This window comes from Gopherus evgoodei, chromosome 7 (genome assembly GCF_007399415.2).
Source record: "Gopherus evgoodei ecotype Sinaloan lineage chromosome 7, rGopEvg1_v1.p, whole genome shotgun sequence".
Classification (NCBI taxonomy): domain Eukaryota; kingdom Metazoa; phylum Chordata; order Testudines; family Testudinidae; genus Gopherus; species Gopherus evgoodei.
In genome coordinates, this window is record NC_044328.1 from 69612109 (window position 1) to 69630678 (window position 18570).

The 18570-nt window shown below is 44.2% G+C and overlaps 1 protein-coding gene across 1 annotated transcript in view; it reads right to left on the minus strand.

The window, feature by feature from the left end:
* The window catches only part of WDFY4 (WDFY family member 4), a 255320-nt gene that overhangs the window by 101338 nt on the left and 135412 nt on the right, over positions 1 to 18570 (minus strand). The window contains 3 exon segments of the mRNA XM_030569859.1: positions 10864 to 11003; positions 12167 to 12358; positions 14040 to 14158. Of these exon segments, the coding sequence (XP_030425719.1) occupies positions 10864 to 11003; positions 12167 to 12358; positions 14040 to 14158 (451 nt within the window).

Genomic DNA, 18570 nt, shown 5'->3' on the forward strand with positions numbered 1-18570 from the left:
CCCTCTCTGTGCTTTATGACGGTACTGTCATGTGTTTTATGTTGGAGTGGAAAAATGAAGATGATCCTGGCTGTAGACCTCACAGCCTAGCATCTCTCTCTCACCACACCCTGATCTGAATAGCACTTCCTCAGGGAAAGCAGCACAGATTTCAGTTGGAGAAATAATGGCAAAGAATATTCCGGCCTTTGATCGGCAGGACTGAAGAGATGAGTACAGATTGCATTGCAGGAGAGGATGATTCCAAAGATACAGGAAAGGGCAGATTTATTGGAAATCATGGAAACTTGTGTGTGACCATGTCAGAATTACTCCCATGATTAACGGGCATTAGTGGAGTTGATGGGACTATGCATATGAGTAAGGAGCATTCACATAACTACACTGCAGGATCAGGACCAATGTACTGATTGCTTTGATGGATCAGGAATCAGTGTATGAAAGGAGGTGATGCTATTATACTTACAGGAAGGGTTAGTGTCTTGCAATGGACTGGCTTTTAAACTTATTCTGTTGTTCTAGTTGGACTGGGTAGACAGGTTTTTGGGTGGAAAGGCAACAACTGTAGGCAGAGTGACAGCTAGAGCTGAGGTAGCAAAAAAGCGTTTCCATTCTAGGGCCCCTGATTCAGGAAAGCACTGTAAGTGTGAACTTAGGGCTGGTCTGCACTAGGGGTGGGGATCGATCTAAGATCACGCAACTTCAGCTACGTGAATAGCGTAGCTGAAGTCGAAGTATCTTAGATCGAGTTACCTACTGCCCTCACGGCGCGGATCAATGTCCGCGGCTCCCCCTATCGACTCCGCTACCGCCGTTCGCGTTGGTGGAGTTCCAGAGTTGACAGGAGCGGGTTCGATATATCGTGTCTAGATGAGACACGATATATTGATCCCCGAGAAATCGATTGCTACCCACCGATATGGCGGTAGTGAAGACATACCCTTAGACTCACTCATTTCAATGTTAAGGGCTTTAATGCTTTTCTGATTTGGTTCCCAACAGCACATTTTCAGTTATTCGTCTCAATCTTTTACTTATAGGCTGAAATCCAGCACATTTGGTCTCAGTCTGGAAGTTTTGTGTTTTAAAAGTGTGAGGAGAAACTGTTCAGCCATTTTCCAGAATGAAACAAGGAAAAATGCACTCACTATCCCCTGCCATTATAAAAACTGGGATTTTTCTAAACAGCTTTAGCTTGGTCCCTACATCATAGGGATGCTTCCTACTAGTCTGGGAAACTGTTGTGCTTTTTCAAAGTTAGGAGAATTTTAAAAGACTTTGGGCGTATGCACTGATTTTTAAAACACATGCAACACGTGTGCTTTCACTGTTCAACAGTCTCTGTGCCTGCTTCAGGGACTATTATCATAATGATCATTTATTACTTGTATTTTCGTAGCCCCCAGAAGCCAGTCATGAACCAGGAACCCCCCTATGCTAGGCACTGTACAGACACAGAACAGAAAGTCCGACGTGGCATCAAAAAGTCCTTACAAGTAACAAACATACAAAACCCAGAACTATATCATGGACAATTCACTTGCAAAAGAAAGGGTCTGAATTCTTCCATGGACAGCTGAAGTGGCTCTATCACTCAGTCTAACCTCAGTGAAGGACGGATAGTTTTCCCCATTTTACAGACAGAGAAACCGAGGCTCCAAGATTTGTGGTAGCATGAGAAATAGATTGCTGAAGTCCTGACACCCAGTCCTCTGCTCTAACCAATAGGCCATATTTAAGTCTTGTGATCAGATTTCTTTTCTAGTGACTTGCTGGAACAGTGGAGCCAGATGGTCACTTCATTGCAAAGGGTGCATTCTATTATTCATCAGGTTATAAATGTCAAGCTAAAGAAAAGGATGGTTTGTTTTAGCATAAAAAGAGAGTTCATTGCCCTTTTTCACTAGCAGACACCCCTGCCACTGAGAGCTGTTGGCACACTCTTATTAATCACAACACTGTCATCACTACATAGATTTGATTGTACATTACATAGCCAAAACTCATTTAGCTTTTCAACAGACTGTACTCCAGCAGCTAAGTGCTGCATGTAAGCCTTGTGCTTCGACCCTCTAGGAGGCTAATGCATATTGCCAACTGCTCTTAAGGATCATGGACAGATTCCTGGCATCACCAGTTGGTTGGGGAATAGCAAACTTAATGAGAAAGAGCCCCACATTTCAATTTACCAGATACACAAAGATGGCTTTGCAGAGGAAAAACCAAAAGTAGAGTGTTTGTGTCTGACCTTACAGAACAGAATTCCATAGCATACTGCACAGCTAAATGCAGACAGCCTGGAAGCAGCATTGACTTTATAGCAATAAAAAAATTACTTAGGAAATTAACACAAGAAGAAGTAGGCTATCTTCTAGTAGGCAGCGAACAAACCTGGGGAACAGGACACCTGGCTCCTCTAGTCCTGGCTCTGACAATGACTTCTTGTGTGAATTTGGTTTCTCCATCTTTAAAATGGGGATAATGACGCTGACCTCCCTTGGCGGGGGAGGAGGGGTTAGTCTTTGGCATTGCTAACAATAAATACAACTAAGTCTCCTGCTTTCCCATACTTATGCTTCCCACTAGATCCTCACTTTCTATTCAAAAGAGTAACTTTATACAAAATATTTAATATAAGAGGTGCTGCCAATAGTCACACCACTTTCTATTCAGGCTTTTATGCTGCAACTATCACCCTGGTGTCTAACTGCAAAAAAACTGGAACTTCTGGATTTTTGCAAATTTAAATTCTCCACCTCACAACTCTATCATTGAGAACCCAGCAGATTTCCAGCAGTTACCCTAGGATCATATCTGTACTGCTAGACCTATTCCCTATCTAGTTTCTAGCCAGCTCACTCATGCAAAATACTTCCCACCACACATCTGCTTTCACCTCTGCTGAACTGAACACAGTTACTTGGATATCTTTGTTTCAGAGGAACTAAAACCTTTTTTTTGTTTAAAGTTTCTTTAACTTTCTCCAGCTTGCTATAGGCCAGTGTAATTTAGCTGTGAGCCAATTATCAAACAAGACAATATTATTATAATAGGAATTGTTTAATATACATCATTAATAGCAAAGTGCCTACTTTCATTGCAGGAAAAAAAAAGTTATGTTGCTATGAGCAGTTTTAAAATTAATATGAGATTCCACACTTCCCTTGTGCATTTAATGGCATGCTAATTTACATTTTAATTACTCAAAGCATTTGTTGACAGTAGAACATAATGTCAACTTCACGGTGCACTGTTGGTGGATGCTTAATGAACTTAATTAGATAAGTAGTTATGTTAATTATCTTTCTATTATGAAGATAAAGATGTTACACAAATGATGCACTTTGCAAAGAAATTTCATAATTATATGTTTGCTTGTTTTAGCTTGGTTTGAAGTAACTGAGGAAACCAGAGTGACTGGTAAGAAAAATATTTGCTTTAAAGTGTTTGTTTCATCTATCCCCATCTTCAGTTCACACACTGTGTAGGCTGCTATAATCAACAGGTTCCTTCTGCCTCTCAAATGTTCTGTAGAAATCAGCAGGTTCTCCATTTCAGTTCAAATTCCCTCTGTCGTCCATCTAACAGTATTTATCTCTTTGCTTGAGCACCTATATAGCTCACTGCTCAGAACAGGCAGTCTTTCTTTCTGCTGTGGTGTCTCCAGCACTGTTTGGGAAGTGCGGTGCAAACATCAACCTTAATTTCCAATCCAGAGAGGAGGAAGGAAAGGCTTGTGGTTAAGAAATCCCAACCTGGGATTCAGGATAGCTGGTTCAAGGCTGGGTTCTGCCACTGTGTAACCCTGAGAAAGCTCCAGAGTCTTTCTATGCCTCATTTCCCCACCTGTGCAATGGAACTAACACTCTGTCTAGCAGGGTGTTGTGAGGCTGTAGTGATGGGAGCATATAGGTACCTAGCCAGAGGGACCATAAAGAATATAGGTGCTGTAGTTACTTCAGTTCAATCTCACTGAAGTCAAGGGGCCCTGATCTACCCTCAGTCACAACCCTGCCCTGCCACCACTGTTTGTGGGTTTAATGCAAGTGCTGATAACATTCTGTTGAATGTTAGGATCTCGCAGTCAGAGGAGTGTTGGGTCCTTGACCATACGGCCACAAAAGGCGTCTGAGGAGGGGCTGCACACTCTGCTGGCTTTTCCCAGCATGCTAGAGACAGGCTCCCCACTATGCTGCTTCTGGTCCACTTGCTGAGTGACTTCAATACTAGACTCCCCAAGAAGAAATACTGTGCTTGGCCTCATGCACAAGAGTCCAAAGATGAGTGAAGACTCTTCGCACCCTTTGTTCACCTCAGACTAAAAAATGACCAGAAAGCTAGTCTGTTTTTTCTGCTCGAGCAGCGTAAATAGCCCAGGCTCATCTTAAGCTTTTTATTCCATAGTTCAGAGTTAAAAAGATTTATTTTTTCCCCAGCCCCTCAAGGCATCTTTGCCTTGGAGAAAAAAAAAACCACACTGAACTAGATAAAGAATAAGGAACCTACTACAATTGTCTCTGGCAGCCTATGCAGTTTGTTAAAAGAGCTAAACAAAATTAATCAGCCAACATTAACCCTAAAATCAAATATAAATATAACCCTCCTTCTCCCAACAGTAAAATCCTGTGCAAGCAGATGTACTGAGGGTCAACAGACTGGCTGGCAGATCAGAACCCTGCAGGACCAAGTATGAGAGCCCTCAGGGCAGATAAGCTCTCATCCAACTCTCCCCTCTGAGATGGCTCTGAAAGGCAGGAATGGAGCTAGACATGGGAAAATCCTTCCACCTCTGCCAGCTGACAGATCTCAAAGAATTGCTGGCTTGGCACAGCGCTCCTGTGGCTCCTGCATGGTTATTCAGGCTTCCAAGTAGGAAAAATGGAGCAATTACCAGACTGGGCTCATTCTCTCCCTCCTCCCACAAACACCATCAATCGGCTTTGCAAACTCTTCTTTAACCCTGCACATGTTCTGCAACAAATGCACAGGGGGTGGGGGGCTAGTGGACAGAGCTGGGGCATTAATGAGAGAACTCTGCCCATTAGAATACCCACTGATGAACAGCTGGACAGTGGGAATGGGGGCTGGATTCATTGTTTGTAAAGCACTTTGAGATCTTGGGGTGAAAGGTGCAGCAGGAATGGAGAGCTAGATCCTCAGCTGGTGTAAATCAGTCCAGCTCAATGGATTAGGATTCTTTTATGAACAACAATTTTTTGGGGGAAAGTTATTAGAAATATATTTTTGTTCACATCAAATACAGATAATTCTCCACCCTCCATTAGCTACATTCTGGGGAGCAGAGGAATAAATTTAATAACCCAACCAGAGCCCTTCCATCTCTGGTTTCTGTGAGGTAAATCATGAGGTCCTCACTGAGTTTTTACTGACTCAGGAAAATTTTCCCTTGATTCCAACATGAGTTTTGCTCAATTAGGGTCCACAGAACTTAGCCTTGAGTAAAAAGAAACAGGAATTTTGTACTTGGTGCTAGGATGTTTGGGTTTTAAGGGTTTTTTCCCTACTATTTAACCAGTGGTCCTACATATTTTATCTTATCTTACTGTGATGGAGTCTGCTTACCCGGCACTAGCCCAGACAGAGTTAAGTCCATGTTATTCACAGAGGCAGTCCCACCTCCCTGGCAAGACTGGGCACGCTCCAAGTGCTCTAGTAGTATAAAGGGAGGGAACCCAGCTCATTCTGGGCTAGAGGCTGCAGGGGAAGGACCTGCTTGGGAAGCTCCTGTGGAGGGCCAGCCACAGCCCGTGACTGAACTGGGAATTCAAGCCATCCCCATAGCTGATCGAAAGGTCTTTTCCCTCTGTCGGGACCTGCCAAATATCTGGGGATACTGAGGCAGATAGATCAGAGGTGCAGCCCAGGAGAGTTGTGGGGAGTGAAGAACTATACAAGTTCTGAATTATAGTGGCCTCTTGGTGGCAATTAATACATAGATTTATCAACTCCCCCACCACCACTCAGTGTGGGTCATTGGCCAGGTGCTACTGCTTATATCTTATCGGTATCATTCGTTACAGCTTCAATCTCCAACAAAGCCCCTTAAAGGCGCGTATCACATTAAATAACATCACTATTACTTTATCTTGCAAGATTAAATTCAAAACTTATAAGTCAAAACTTTAAGTTAAACCACAATACAAAACAGAAATACTGGGCTTGCTACCAAGCCGCAGCCACAGGAAATCAGGTTCCTGTGCTCTCAAGAGCGAGTTAGCAAGACACACAAATCTTGCTCTCTAACTCCCTGTAACTCTAACTCTTTACTTATGTCTCAGGTGAGATTTTCAGGGGTCTAAGGATGCCTGGAATCTCTGAAAATTCCTGTCACACACTCTGAGCATCCTGCCTGGCTCGCCAGCCTGAAGCGTGTTTTAAGGTGTACTGATAATATTAATTTGGATAATATGGGAATTTAGTTTATTAATGTAATTTTATTTTATTTTAATAATAATTATTATTACTAATAATAATAATTAGTATGGGTTTAGGCTCGCCAATCTGTTTGATCAGAAGATAAAAGTTCTTGTGCTGAATCAGGCTTCACAGAATTTATAAAGGACCCTCAGGGGTATGACAGGAAGCTTACACTAAGACAGATATAGCCTTAAAGACTTTTTATTAAAATCAATAATAGTATGTAAAAGGTAAAATACTCAAGAGTTACAAAGTTACAATTGCATTACTGCTATTCAAAAGATACATATGAGAATATAGTATTATATGTAACAAAGCTTTGGTTAATATACTCACACCCTTCCTTGACAACTTGGTGGTAAGAGACACAGGACCAGCCTTGCAGTTCAGGTTTCTCAATTCTTGAGTGAGGGATGCAGTGCTTAGAAAATGCTAAGAGCTGTTAAAGCTGACTAGGGTTTACTTGACTATCTTAAACTTAAATCAAAACCTAATAAACAAAGAATAAAACTTAGGGAAACCAAGCTTAGCCTAGTTCCCTCGAAACTTAAAGTTTACGAAGAACAAGTTTAGCCTACAAATAGTAGCAGCCATCGTAGATAGATAGAGTGGAAGAAGTAAGTGAGGCCTTGGCTACACTGGCGCTTTACAGCGCTGCAACTTTCTCGCTCAAGGGTGTGAAAAAACACGCCCCTGAGCGCAGCAAGTTACAGCGCTGCAAAGCACCAGTGTAAATAGTGCCCCAGCGCTGGGAGGGCGGCTCCTAGTGCTGCAAGCTAATCCCCACGGGGAGGTGGAGTACCTGCAGCGCTGGGAGAGCTCTCCCAGCGCTGGTGCCGCAACCACACTCGCACTTCAAAGTGCTGCCGCGGCAGTGCTCCAGCAGCAGCACTTTGGAGTTTTGAGTGTAGCCAAGCCCTCAGAAATGGAGATAGAGAGAAAAATGAAGATCTAAAGCTAGTGAGAAAATGGAGATCCTCTATTGCGGTGGTTTCCTCTTTTATACGGCAAACATCAGACCTCCTTCCTCTTATGCCCAAATTTCATTCCTCACCCACAGAAATGTTAGATTACACTTACCCCATAGGCTAGTATGTATGTGTGTATTGATGACAGGCATGTATGTACATCAGTCTCTTGTGGTGCATTTGTTAAGTCTGTGGGAAACCCCCCCTATGCCATTCGTCATTGTCTATCAGTCTAAATAAAAAGTCATAGACATAGGCGTGGGTACTCATCTATTTAGGTAACAAAATATAGGTCAACGTTGCTTTCTGAATAAAAGGTCTTAATATAGATATGCTAACTTTGCTTTAGCTTAACATACAGGATATGGCCTGTAGGTCTCTTGCATTACAGTAAAAACTTATTTTAATACAAATCTATAAATCTAATACAATAAAGCAAATAAAAAGATATCTATATCTATGTCTATACACACACACAAGCAGGTTAGTCCTAGAGGCTACAAAACTGAGGTGCCTAAAGGTAGCCACCTACATAAAAATGGCCTGTTTTTCACAGCTGCTAAGCATCCCCAACAGCCACTAAAATTAATTGAGAAATTGCAAGTACTCAGCACCCTCTGAAACTAGGTCACTTTTATTTAGTGGCTAAATGTGGAGCTCAAAGAATAACTTTATGTGGCAATTTTTTTTTTAAAAAGGGCCCTAAATTTGAAAACATTGGCCACAGGTATCACCTACGAGACTGACAGGTTCATTAACAATAGGCTTGGGATATGGAGAGTTTGATTTCAGGCTTTATTTCCGCTTCATAAATACACTGTAATCCTCTTGATTCGGACCCCCTGGGTGAGGACCTGACATCCTTACCAATTAGCTCTACTAAGTAAGAGAAGAATCTGAACTTTTCAAGCAGCATGAAAAGACATAACACAATGCACAATGTAGCGCTGAAAACAAATGCAAAGACACAAGTGAGAATCCCTACATGTCATCCCCCTTTCTCCTTCTCCACAGACTAATTTGGCAATAGGGAGAAAAGAGCAGAGGTCAAAATCTGATACTGAGTTCAATTCCACGTAACCCTAGGCACTGCCAGTAGGTTGCTCACTAAGCAACATTTCCATAAGGTCCCAACTTGGCGGCAGGTATTCCCATTCATTAATATTTAGCTAAACCAGTTCTGGGAACTGTACCAAAGAAGCAGCCAACCCAGCCAAAGGCCAACTCCTGTCCACCCTTACTCACATGAGCAGTGCCACTGAAGAAGACAGAGATGGATCTGGCCCCATGAGTTATATTATATCTGCAACTATACCACGGGCTCCATCCACTGAAGTCAAAGGGAACTTTGCCAATGAGCTCCACAGGATGAAAATGCCAAAAGCACCTAAGTGAGTTGGGAACACAATGACTACCAATGTGATCTCTGTTCCTAACTCACTTAGGCACTTCTGGAGATTCTCCCTAAACTCTATGAATGGATCTTGGATAGAGGGACTGTTGCAGGCTGCAGAGAAGCTTGGCGATCCATTTTCTCGTCTCTCAAGTAGGTCTGGCTGAAAAGTTCTGTTAACTCTCGCAAAGAGAAGTTGGAGAGAGAAGAACATTTGGAATTGTCATTTTGTGGCTCAATGCGAGGAACAATTTGTCAGTGCTGCAGAGCTGTCAGTCGCTGACATGACAAGGAATAACACCGAATGAGTAATGTTTCCTCCAACCCAGCTCCTTTAATTACAAGCCTCTCCCTTGCAGAAGAGAGACAGAAGATGCAGAAACACCAATTTCATGCACTTGTGCCTGAATAATGTCTCTGTGCTGCCTTTTCCAGATGGCAACCTTTTCACTGGAGGAACTAATGATGTGGGCATATTTAGGGAAAAACCAATAACGAAGTCTTTAACCTTCAACAGCAAAAAGCATGTTGTACAAAATGTTCCTTGGGATACATTAACAAATATCAATTACATTGCTCACTGAGGTGTAATCAGCTGTAATAATCAAAATTAATTTTAAAAAATAATTAAACAGACCCCAGGGCAAATAGTCGGTGCTCTGGCAGCATGACATCACAGGCTACATGTGTACCTGGGAAGAAGTTGCTCACTCTGTAACCAACAAAGAGATCTTAAGCAGTGAGTAGGACATTATTCAGAGAAAGCTTGGTGAGTGCTGTGGTTATATGAGGGCCACCATCTTGGCTGACACACTGGGGACTGAACCAGGGACGCCCCCACAGATAAAAGCATAAGGAGGTGCAGCTTGACCTAAGGAGCCCAGGCATCCCAGCTGGGGCTATAACAGAGCCATCTCCTCTGCCAATGAGCAAGGGAGGGTGGAGACCGGTAACACATTCACCAGTGGATTAAATCCAGGATCCTCAAGGCTGGGGCGCATTGCTCAGGATACCCTACCAGCACACTGCACCCTGCCCTGCAGCATCCTCTGCCGCTGTAGGCCGGGGGCTGTTTAAGAAGGGCCGGCTAACAGCCACTAACCTGTGCTCTTTATTGGTGGTATGGACAAGTGTCTGCTAGGTGCTTGGAGGGAGCCATGACCCCATTATTGTTTCTCAGCCAGAGAGGATAGGAATACTCTGCTAACACGGTCCGATCCCAACTAATCCAGACTCACTCCTCTTGGGGAGCTGCATGGACAATCTGGCTGTCCTTGTCTTTCCCTGAGAACAGCTGTGGAACTGGTAGGGCAGTGAAATGCATCCCCTCTGGCCGCATACCTGGTATACACACTTCTCCTCCCAGCCTACCTAGTCCCACAGGAGGGGCCTCCAGTGTGGGCAGAGGAGGAGAGGATAGTGCCATGGAGGCAGCTGATGGGGGGGAGGGGTGTACCACAACAGAGAGATGGGTTCCACACAGTGATCTAAGCCAAAAGTAGCAGCAACACCTGGGAATGCCTCACCCCTCTCCTCACTGGAAGAGTGCAATGTTCTATTCTTATTTTCTGCAATTAGGCCTCCATGCAGCAAGGTGTGCAACCAAACACCTAACTTTAAACCCACTAGGACTAATCACAGGCTTAAATTTAGGTGTGTGATTAAGCGTCCTGCTAAATGAAAGCCTTACTTGATTAAAAGCCTTTTAATAAAGAGATTGGAACCAAGCCTGCTAAGATTAAAGGAGAGCCTAGAGGTCAACTACAAGACCTGGGTTTAAAGCTGAGTGAGGTTCTCTGGCCTCTTCTATGCAGGAGGTCCGACAAGATCATCATGATGGTCATTTCTAGCCTGGACATCTATGAAAGGAAGCTTAATGGTAATACAGATGCCTATAATTACTACTATACTTATCCCTATAATTATATAATTACTAATGTGATTCATATGAGAACACCCCAGGCAACCTTAGCTGATACCTCCTGAACCCAGCCATCCTTAATGGCATCCTCCCAAGGCTTCTGAGTGGGTGATGTAGGATGATAATAGGGAAACAGAAGTTACCTCAGATTTGCACACCGTTTCCTTTACATTCTTGCCAGGCATCAACCTCCTAGCCGAAGACAAGCTTTCGCTCCAGGAACTGGGCTTGCTCTGGAACTGGCCTGGTGTTGCTTTACTTTGGAGAGTCTTCTTCTCAGATGCTGTAGACCAGAAAATAAAATGCTTAGGAAGGAAAGGTGGACCCAAGTCTTGAGCACGAGTGGCAGGCTGGCATCTGCATGGGACGTGACCCAGTATCATGGTGGAAACTCCACGTACTTTGTCACTGTGCTATCCCACTTGCTCATCAGCATGTGCTTCTCAGGCCCTGTAGCCGGTGGACCATGTACTACCTCAGACCATACACTGTACAATTCTGTGGCCAAACACAGTTGCAACCAGCTTCTACTACAAAGTCCTATTTTTTGTATTTCCATAAGCTTGGCTAGGGTAAGACCCACCTCGTCCCCACCAATCCACCTGTACTACTTTCTTTCTAACAAAATTAATGGGGTCCAATGTACCCTGGGTGTAAACTCACTGACCTGAAGAGAATGACACTGGAGGCAAATTAATCCAACATCTCCAAGTGCCGTCCTCTGGGGAGATGGGAAGCACTATTAGGCAAACCCTTAAGAGCTTCCCAGGCTTTTCAAATACTGCAAGGAATGTCAGGAATCATGAGGTCATTCATTTGCAGAGAAGCTCACTCTGCTTATCTCCAAATGTCTGTGGGTGAGATTTGTATGGGGCTCTCCTCAGCCCTTACTCAGTTTATATTCAGTCTGGTACTTATTCTTGGGGGTGTAAGATCCGCTGGGGATGGGAAGCAACGGTAGTTTTGTGCCTTTGGGATTGTGGGCTGCTTCAGGGGGCCAAAATGGCCCTGGCATAAATTAGAGCAGCCCTGAGAATGCTCTAATGGACAGCAGCTTCCTAACAGCTGCTCTTCAATCTGGAACCGCCCAGAATCACTGCAGTGGTATATGCTGCCAAGGCTCCCCTCTGGCCCTGGCATGCCCATTTCTGAGGAGCCCTATGCTGTGTGGTTGCACCAGGGGAATCTTCTTCCAGCTCCTTGTGGCACCAAGTCAGTACCTGTACATCATCAGAGCAGTATAAAGGGGCTGGCATGTGGGACAGAATCCCTCCCTCAAATTCTGGAGTTGGACTGAGAAAAAACACAGAGTGAGGACCCAAGGTATCTGGGCTGTGATGTGCAATGGGAGACTATAACTGAGGCGTCAGCATCCTTCCATTAATTGGGATGCTTCCTGCAATGCTTTTGCTCGCTGAGGTAAGTGCTCCATTAAAGAACAGAGACCTATGAAGTGCTGCCAAGCCTTCGTCATCATCTCTTCCCACAGAGGAGTGATCTCAGCTATCTTCACTTCCTTCTCTCTGTCTCCCGGCTTCACAGAGAGATCCATCTTGTAGGTGTCCTCCAGGACCTGCCACCTCTGGGAAATGAGCTGCTTCCAGATGACTTCGACTGTTTTCAGAATCTCTTGCTGAACTAGAAACCAAAGAGTTGTCAATGAGGAATGACCTTCTGTTTGAGAATATGAAGTCAGCAGCATAGGAGCCAAAAGTGTCTCTCCGTTATACTGGTGCCAATCTGGAGTGACTCTATTAAAGCCACTGGAGTTACTCTAGATTATCACCCTTTTTTGTGCACTATCTGCAAAGGCCTCTTAGCTTTATTACTGACTGCCTTGTGATAAAACAATAGGACCTTTCTTCCTCCATATTCAACCCCCAAAATACCAGTGGGAATAACAGCTGACCCCATCATGCATTGCTCTGGATAAGCACCTGATCAGCTGTCTGTGGACATTTAACATTTGATGTATAACATTTAAAGCACGTACAGGACATTTTTTAATCCTTGAGACAGCATCAGTAGAAACCCTGGTAGGATGTGAGCCATATATCAGGGACTGTAAAACTGTTGTGACCATTGTGACTGGATGTTCTACATGGAAATGCAGAGCTATTTTGCTGACTCACTCTGGAAACCAGACCAACTGGATCACAGCCTGAGTATAAAAAATTGAGCATCTCTCTAAGGCAGAGGAGAACTCAGGGGAGAGTTTAAAAGTTCAGCAGGGAAAAATCTTAGAAATAGCCAGCTCTACAGGGAAGTCAGGCTAGGGTTTATGTTTGTGGTTATCGAAAAACAACAGGAAACCCCAAAAGAGTGGGGGGGGCAGGGGGGGATATAGTTTGGACAATAACCTTTGGTGTGAGTAATCTGTGGAGAGCAGAGATAACTTATACCGCCTTAAAGAGAAGCTGGAGTAAGTGAGCTAAAATAACCCCTTGTGAAATTTCCTGATATTTAACAAGTGCCAGACGAAGGTAGAAATTGCCGAGTGCCCTGCTCTCCCAGTTGGCTGGGCTGCCAGACTGCTGGTGCCACAAATACTGTCACTTTGCAGGAACAACAGCAGCTGACAGCGGGAGGCTCAGAAATGTCAATTTTAATTAAAAGCTTCATTTCCCAGTGCAGGCCCTTTCCCACCCTTGTGCTGGGAGAGGGGCGACTAGCCGTGGGAGGCTCCGTAAGCTGCTGCACTGAGCAGAATGAGAGTGGCAGCTCTTTTAGAACTGGGAGCCTTTTAAAGTAAAGTAAATTGCACTGAAAAGCTGCTTCAAATCCCCAGTTCAGCGCAGCTTCCCATGGAGTCAAGTTTCTCCTCTCCCAGCAGAGGGGTGGGAAATGAAGCTTTTAATTAAAATTGGAATATCTGAGCCTCCTGCTGTCAGCTGCCATTGTTTCTGCAAAGTGACAGCATTTGTGGCACCACCAATCCTCACAGGGGCTTATGTATGATTGAAGGCTTATTGTACCCATTTCACAGATGGGGAAACTGAGGCACAGTGAGACTTCCCAGTACCACAGCAGATCTCAGGATCAGAAGGAACTAGGAATGTGGTGATACCAGCACCTACTATCATTCTCTGACCACCACATCACAGCTCCCTCTGTCCTCTGAGGTAGCTGTTACATAGGAAAATATGTTATTTCCATTGTTTCATGCAGTGTTGCTGTAGGTGTGCTGGTCCCAAAGTATTAGAGAGACGCCTTGTCTTTCCTATTTCCAAGTACTTATCTAAGTTGCTTGGAAGGTCTCTTTAGACCTGCTCCTTGTCGTGCTCCTCTGGGGCAGTGAATTCCTTGGGTCATACGTTACCATTGCCTGGAGCAGGGTGACTGTCTCCTCTCTCCTTTTCCTCTTCACTCGGGGCCAGGAAAATTTGGCGATAGGAAGCCAGTGTTGGTTTTGCATCCACTCCAAACCCTTCTGGATAGCTGGAGAAAACAGAACAGGCGGCATGAGAGACACAGACACCTTCAGCATCCCATCAACACGAGGAAAATGAACAGTGCACACTCCAGGGATTTCCACCTAACCTCTTTACTCAAAAGCCAATATTCCCCAACTTCTGTATCTACAATAATCAGAGCCCACAGCACTTTCTATTTGTAGCTCTCAAAGCACTTTACAATGGAGGTTAATAGCATTAGCCTAATTTTACAGAGAGGAAACTGAGGCACACAGAGGCACAGTGATTGGACCAACATCACCTACCATGCTAATGGCTAAGCTGGGAATAGAGCCCAGATCCCCCCAAAGTCCCAGTCCAGTGCGCTACCCATTAGGCCACATTGCCTCCCGTCCTGTACTTAAGGTAGGAGGCACAATCACTACAGAGCCACAACTGAGCTTCTGATGACTGATAATGGCCCAATAGTGTTTACCACCACCACACTGATCGATCTCTCTTGTGAGCTATATACTCTTTTCCCCCACCCTTCATCTGTCCTGTCGATTTAGACTGTCAGCTCTTTGCAGCAAGGACTGTCTACTGCTCTGTGTCTGTACAGCACCTAGCACAATGGGTCCCTGCTCTTGGTTGATCCATAGCGAAGACCTAGTAAATATGGTTGACAATAGTCCTGAGTGCTGAGACCATAACAAACAAGCCTTTGGGTTAAAAAAAGAACTAGATAAATTCATGGAGGATAGGTCCATCAATGGCTATTAGCCAGGATGGGCAGGGATGGTATCCCTAGCCTCTGTTTGCCAGAAGCTGGGAATGGGCAACAGGGGATGGATCACTTGATGATTATCTGCTCTGTTCATTCCCGCTGGGGCACCTGGCATTGGCTGCTGTTGGAAGACAGGATACTGGGCTAAATGGACCTTTGGTTTCACCCAGTATGACCGTTCTTATGTTCATAAACTTTTTTGGAGTGAGTTTACCACAGTACGGAGTAGGAGGAGGCAGGAAATTCAGAGATAAGGTGATAGTTAAAAGAAATCCAACCATGGTAAGGTAAGAAATGGACAGTTAATGCATATGTATCAGAGGGGTAACCATGTTAGTTTGGATCTGTGAAAACAGCAAAGAATCCTGTGGCACCTTATAGACTAACAGATGTTTTGGAGCATGAGCTTTCGTAGGTGAATACCCACTTTGTCAGATGCATGTAGTGGAAATTTCCAAGGGCAGGCATATATATGCAAGCAAGCTAGAGATAACGAGGTTAGTTCAATCAAGGAGGATGAGGCCCTGTTCTAGCAGTTGAGGTGTGAAAACCAAGGGAGGAGAAACTGGTTTTGTAGTTGGCAAGCCATTCACAGCCTTTGTTTAATCCTGAGCTGATGGTGTCAAATTTGCAGATGAACTGAAGCTCAGCAGTTTCTCTTTGAAGTCTGGTCCTGAAGTTTTTTTGCTGCAGGATGGCCACCTTAAGGTCTGCTATAGTGTGGCTGGGGAGGTTGAAGAGTTCTCCTACAGGTTTTTGTATGTTGCCATTCCTAATATCTGATTTGTGTCCATTTATCCTTTTCCATAGAGACTGTCCAGTTTGGCCGATGTACATAGCAGAAGGGCATTGCTGGCATATGATGGTGTATATTACATTGGTGGATGTGCAGGTGAATGAACCGGTGATGGTGTGGCTGATCTGGTTAGGTCCTGTGATGGTGTCGCTGGTGTAGATATGTGGGCAGAGTTGGCATCGAGGTTTCTTGCATGGATTGGTTCCTGAGCTAGAGTTACTATGGTGCGGTGTGCAGTTACTGGTGAGAATGTTTCAGGTTGGCAGGTTGCCTGTGGGCGAGGACTGGCCTGCAACCCAAGGCCTGTGAAAGTGTGGGATCATTGTCCAGGATGGGTTGCAGATCCCTGATGATGCGTTGGAGGGGTTTTAGCTCGGGACTGTATGTGATGGCCAGTGGAGTCCTGTTGGTTTCTTTCTTGGGTTTGTCTTGCAGTAGGAGGCTTCTGGGTACATGTCTGGCTCTGCTGATCTGTTTCCTTATTTCCTCGTGTGGGTATTGTAGTTATGAGAATGCTTGGTGGAGATTTTTTAGGTGTTGGTCTCTGTCTGAGGGATTAGAGCAGATGTGGTTTTACCTCAGTGCTTGCCTGTAGACAATGGATCGTGTGATGTGCCCCGGATGGAAGCTAGAGGCATGAAGGTAGGCATAGCGGTCAGTAGGTTTTCGGTATAGGGTGGTGTTAATGTGGCCATCACTTATTTGCACCGTGGTGTCTAGGAAGGGGACCTCTTGTGTAGATTGGTCCAGGCTGAGGTTGATGGTGGGGTGGAAGCTGTTGAAATCGTGGTGGATATGAACAACCTTAACTCTGCCTTGTAATGATGCCATAAACAGAAGACTAATGGGGAAAAATTTGATCTGTCTAAAAATCAATTCAATTTAATGTGAGTCCACAAACACTACAATGCCCCAATCATAGTGGTATGTTATTGGATGGCATCACTACAGGACTTAAGTCTGTTTTGGTGCCTTATGTAGGCATTTTTTACACTTAAAAGTAAACCAAAGATGTGAAGGTAACAGTAACCCTGAATTTCCTGGGTTTGTTGGGCTGGTTTTAGGATAATTGCAGTGTTGTTATAATGTTTTTTACCTTTACATTACTGCTACATACTCTCAACCTTAACTCCATCTTAACAGTTTTTGTCTAGGAATTATCAAATTAAAATAAGAACAAAAACAGATCTGGAAAAGCCATGTAGAAAAGTGGCTCACCTCAAATGTTCTGTTGTTTCACTGGATTCAGTTTATATGGGATACATTAAATGGCTTCCTAAACCTCTACAGAGCATAGAAAGTGACTAGGTCTAGCACCATTCTGATGAATAAAGAAATGCCAAGCACTTGCTTCTTTTGCCACAAAGACTCTAAAGTTACTCTGCAAGTAAAGTCAGTAAGAATTCCTTGGGTACATCACCTGTGAGAAAAGTCAACATACTGGAGGAAGGATTCCTAGCACTGCTGAAGTCATCACCCAAACTCCCAATGATTTCAACAGAGTCAGGACTTCATCCCTGGTATCCAAGAAGCAATAATAATAGCAATGCACTGAGAGATTCTTTAAAAGACTCACGCATTGGCTTTATTTGCTTTAATCTAGCAGCACAGGTACTGCCATGCTGGAGCAGAATGGTCCATCTGAGTCCTCAGTCTCCAAAATTAACCAGTAACAGATGCCCCCAGAGAACGGCCACTTCCATGCACATACAATGCATCTGAATAACAGTATTATATCATGTGGAGAAACGATTTCCAGACTCCCATCTGGTGAGGAGTTCATAGATCAATCCCAGTAAAATCAATCCAAGATCATGCAACTGCAACTGTTTTTCTCAACAGCAGAGGCCGATTGCAATCTGAACATTGCTGGGAAGGCACAGCAGATGCATAAAAATGCTCATAAAAATCCAATTCACAGTAGCAATTAAAGAATCTCTGTTATACACTCTACAGGGTAGTCCCTGTTTGCCCTTAGGAGCTTTCACTGATTCCTCAGTTATCTAATCCTGTTTTGCCTACTAAACAATTGCTTCAATAATATCCTGCAGCAGTGAGCTCCTCAGGTTAACAGTATGTTGTGGGCGGGAGGGTATTTCCTTTCATCTGGCTTTTGTTGTGGTGCCTTTAAATTCCATTCATACCTCCTGAGGCCTTTCTGTGTGCAGAATTCTTGAGGATGGAATCACTGCAGCTGTCTGCTTTTCTGCACTTCACAAGCAGCAGCACGATCTAATGGTCAGAGCGAGGGATGAGTCAGGACAAGGACTCACTCTATGACCAGGAGCATCTCTATGCATATTTCTCACCCATCACAGGAGTGGCAATGCATTGGCACCATTGTAAATGTGCTTTGAGTTGCTTAGGGGTAGGGTGCTGCAGTGGTGCCTAGCTTCACAGCATATAGAAATGAAATAGGAGCCCTGATTAGTTTCTCTGTTATTCCTAGAATTCCTTCTTTTTGTTCTGCCTTGCCTGCCTCCTTTACAGAGATTGTACTCAGTAATGATTCCCCCCCCCCCCCCTTCATTTTTGCTTTCTGGAGAATTTCATGTAGCAGCAGAAAACAATCCAAGCACAAAACATCATAAGTAGGGAAGAACAAAGCATTTGCATGAAATAGGAACCAGCCATGACCTTCCCCAGATACAAGTGACATCCACACATGCTCTTTTGTGTTGTTGTTGTCGTCAAGGTTAGAAGGTTCAGAAATGATCTGCTCACTCATTTTTCATTTGCATGTTTCTCTCTGCTATAAGCCTACCCTGATCACCTCTGAAGTGGCCTCGGATCTGAATGTTGTAGCTGACCCCTACACCTATTTCCCCACAACGCTGTTCATTAGTTTATAATGAAAGTTGCTACCCACGTTACA